The 4010-nt window shown below is 42.0% G+C and overlaps 1 protein-coding gene across 2 annotated transcripts; it reads left to right on the top strand.

Annotated features, from left to right (window-relative positions):
- The first annotated feature begins 1487 nt into the window (after positions 1-1487).
- LOC102710860 (transcription factor bHLH19-like) lies at positions 1488-3260 on the top strand. 2 transcript variants are annotated; one of them, XM_015835153.1, is made up of 5 exons: positions 1488-1644; positions 1756-1808; positions 1894-2373; positions 2448-2834; positions 3077-3260. In XM_015835153.1, exons 2-5 carry the CDS (start codon positions 1776-1778, stop codon positions 3146-3148), a joined length of 972 nt encoding a protein of 323 aa, XP_015690639.1. In that variant the 5' UTR covers positions 1488-1644; positions 1756-1775; the 3' UTR covers positions 3149-3260. The 2 variants fall into 2 exon arrangements, with proteins under 2 accessions (XP_015690639.1, XP_015690638.1); XM_015835152.2 differs by lacking the exon at positions 1488-1644 and having other exon boundaries at positions 1724-1808.
- Positions 3261-4010: the final 750 nt, after the last annotated feature.

Raw genomic sequence — 4010 nt, 5'->3', positions numbered from 1 at the left:
CAGTTTTCCTTCAGAAATGGCTATTTTGTATGTTAAATAGTTGACATAAAGCTAATTTGATTAACGTATGGTTTATCTATCCTACGCAAGCAGTGTTTTGGAGCTTATGTTATAGCTAGTTATAAATTTGTAGCTTATTTTTTCTCTCTCATTTTCTCTTTCTTTTCAACGTAAGCATAAATATGATGTGATAAATTTTAGAGCTTACTCACCTCACTTATTTATATGCTCTTAGTAAAAGCTGGGCCAAAGTGGCCTTTTCTCTATAAACCTCGCAACGGGGTTGAAATATTTACGTGGCTAACTTTGTTCTCAGCATGGTTGTTCCCACACCTGGGCCGTGTTCATCTGAGACTGTAAGATAACTTATCTCTCTCGTTTTTTACATGCATACTTCCCGAATTGTTAAACGATGTATTTTTTGTAAAAATTTTCTTAAAAAATTATTTTAAAAAATCATATTAATATATTTTTATATTTTTTAATAATTAATTAATCATGTACTAATCTGTTACTACTACGGTTTTCGTATCAGGTAAGTTAACTTACCCCTTCTCTTATGAACGCGACCCTGGACGTGGGAGGGAGGTGGCACCTGGGTCAGATTTGCTGGCCTTCGGCATGTGCCATAAACCATATTGTCAAGCTATACACTTGAACACTAGTGCAGCAGTATGGTATTTTTAATAAGTAGCTTAACCTCATTAATGGAATAATGGGGTCGAGCAAAACAATGGTGGAGTCGTCCTCTTTGTCTTCTTCAGACTTCAGGTGTAGACTTGTGAACCAAGCTGGCCTGGAACAGTTGTTCGTATTTGTACTTTGATCTGAAGCCTCTTTCTTGGGATTTGCTTTTTGTAATCTTAAGCATGCTGATTCCGTATAAAGAATGCAGCACCATTTTCACATGTACCACTAAACAATTGAACAAGCATATAATAATAGCATGCAAACTGGGTGACGAAGTTCAGAAACTGTGTACTCAATGAATGTACACGTCCTGCCAAAGATGTCACCGTCGCAGCTACCTACTGTACCATCCGATTTGGTTCGATGCAGTCAGTACCTATCCATGTACGAATTGCACAACTTAGCTGCAAGGATCGAACTTTTGAGTGCTCCGTCAGATGAACACACTATCTAACAAAGTGTCGTTGTCGTCGAACTACTGAATCTTCAGACAGGTCTTGCTGAGGTACGCTCAAAGGGTTGTCTGAACTATTCTTAAGATCGCATATTTGTGGGCGAAAGAGTTGTTTGAACTCTTCTTCAGATCGCATATTTCTGGTGGAATTAAAGATACCCGGAGATAATAACAGATCTTCCGAGATCAATGCTGTGATGTCAACATAGAACCAGACCACACCTGAAAAGGCATTGAAAAAATAAATAAATTGTAACGCGTGTGCAGAGCCAAACGTGCAAATATATTTGCTGGGTGTTCACCTCAACTTGGCCTTATCTCCCGAATGCCGCAACAAGGAGCACGTGAACGCCATATTCCGAACAGCAACGCCCATAAGTTCAGACTGTTCAGTAGTTCACACCGGTAGGCGTAGGCTTGCGTATAAATCACGAGAGAATCGATCGGGGTCAGGTCAGGAGAACAGAGAAGAAAGCGAGAGCGAATTCAACGGACAAGAGGTATGTATTTGCCCTTTGAGCTCTTCAGGATTCAAGCACCAAAGTTGACATGGCTCTGACTCTTGATGCAACTTAACGATTTTCTCATCGTGTTCTTGATGATATATATAGGAACATACATACATTCAGTGATGGACGAGCAAAACCAGTGGCTCACGGAGCCGGTAAGTACATTCATTTCTTGCGTGTAAGCTCTGAAATCTTCGAGCCAAGTGTATAACGAAACCATTCTTGCATCGTTCATGTCAGGAGCCCGAAGAGTTAACCTACATGTATCATCAAGAAGAGCACTCCAGGATGCAAGAGCAATTCGTAGGGGGGCCGCTCCTCGAGCCACCAGTTCACTTTGATCAGTTCAACACGACGCCCATGGCGTCGTCAAACCCGTTCCATCCATCTCAGGGCGCCAGCTTCCCGAGCTTCGGTGGCTCGGAATTGCCCAGCCTGACGTTCGGAGCGGCGGCGACCAAGAACGAGCCGCGGATGCAGCCGTCGCCTTCGTCCTCGAACGTCCTCTCCTTCGCCGGCCAGGCTCAGGGTGCTACGCTCGATTTCTCGGGGAGGACCTGGCAGCAAGACGACGGCGTCAGCGTGTTCCAGCAGCCGCCCGAGAGGAGGAGCAGGGCTCCCGTGAACGCGCAGGAGCACGTCATCGCCGAGCGGAAGCGGCGGGAGAAGCTGCAGCAGCAGTTCGTGGCGCTGGCCACCATCGTCCCCGGCCTCAAGAAGGTTGCCATTTTCCTTTCATGGCGTGCATTATTTGGCAAATGCAGCTCTAACACGGTTGCCATTTTTTCTTTCAGACGGACAAGATTTCCCTTCTGGGGAGCACCATCGACTACGTGAAGCAGCTGGAGGAGAAAGTGAAGACCCTGGAGGAGCAGCATGGCACGCGTAGAACGGCCGAGCCCACCACCGCCTTCGAGAGCAAGTGCCGCATCACGGCCGACGACGACGACGACGACGATGCCGGCCCTAGCGGCAGCGCCTCCGGCGCCGACGATGCTTACAGCCCGACCGTCGAGGCGAACATCCATGGCAGCACCGTCCTCCTGAAAATCTGCTGCAAGGAGAGGAGAGGGTTGCTGGTGATGGTCCTCTCCGAGCTCGAGAACCATGGCTTGTCCATCATAAACACCAGCGTCGTGCCGTTCACGGATTCCTGCCTCAACATCACCATCACTGCAAAGGCAAGGCCTTACCTTTCCTGTCCAGAGACCTTATCAATTTATCATTTGCGGAACAGTTGATAAGCCGAAAAAAATAAATGAAGCAATCAATATAAACAATGACAAAAAAAACTTAAAATCAACTTTCTAATTTCTAATGTTTATTTTGGTGGTATCTCGTGTACTTGTATAAATGTGATTGTAGAATTGTAGTTTATGTGATTGTTATTTCAGTTGGTTTGATAGGTTTCAGTGTTATGCAGGTTGAAGAGGGTTTTTCGACAGCGGTTGAGCTTGTGAAGAACCTGACAGTGGCTGTCAAAGGTTTCAAATGAAAACAGTTTAAAAGGGAACCTTCTGTACATTAGTACATATGACAAGTATGACAAGTAATACACGTATTCTCTCTATTCCATATTATAATTTTTTTTGTTTTTGTTAGATTCATATGTGTACTGATAAATCTAAATATATATACATGAATATATCGATAAATCTAGACAAACTAATAAAATCTTATAATATGAAACGGAAAGAGTTACGTAAGTAACAAATGTGCATTGGCATTATACAAAAACATCGAAGATGTTCCTCTCTAGAATCTATATAGAGATTAGTAACACCACCTAGGAACGGTATAAATGGTTACCGATGAGGTTTTACGATGGTTAGTAGAGACTAATCTTAAACATTCATCCTTTTAATCCAATGAATGATATCTATTTATATTAGTTTAATTAATTATTGATAGCAGAATAATTAATTCTAGTGATAATATAACTCATAAATCATTGGTTAATACCACTTGTACCAATGATAATACTAATAGACTACCACCAGTAAAGACTACCGTAAAGGTACTTAAGAAAGTTACGTGTGTGCAGTAAAATGAGTCTTATATTTAAGTGTTATGCCTCTAAACTAGAGCGCTCATCGGATCATCCTAATCAAAACAGTCGATATTCTTAATAAGAGTAATCGCAATGCAAGACACTAATTATAATTTTTATATCTACCTTATCATAAAGAAACTAGTACTATATACTGCTCTTTCAGGACAAATACTACTAATTCATATTTTTAATTTTACTACACTCCCATTATGTTTTGGATATTATATGAAATCATATGAATTTCTAATTGACCTACATATTAGGTTTTGGGATTGATGTGTGGAGGGAAGAATGTAGTTTGGGG

Source organism: Oryza brachyantha, chromosome 3 (assembly GCF_000231095.2).
Source record: "Oryza brachyantha chromosome 3, ObraRS2, whole genome shotgun sequence".
Lineage (NCBI taxonomy): Eukaryota > Viridiplantae > Streptophyta > Magnoliopsida > Poales > Poaceae > Oryza > Oryza brachyantha.
Note: the sequence above shows the minus strand (reverse complement) of the source record. Positions and strands in the feature narration are given on the sequence as shown.

Bases quoted from the DNA above. Each gene is read 5' to 3' on its own strand.
- LOC102710860 (XM_015835152.2), top strand. From the start codon at position 1,743: ATGATATATATAGGAACATACATACATTCAGTGATGGACGAGCAAAAC. The intron at 1,809-1,893 runs GTAAGTACATTC...CGTTCATGTCAG, and splicing joins ACCAGTGGCTCACGGAGCCG to GAGCCCGAAGAGTTAACCTA. The intron at 2,835-3,076 runs GCAAGGCCTTAC...AGTGTTATGCAG, and splicing joins ACATCACCATCACTGCAAAG to GTTGAAGAGGGTTTTTCGAC.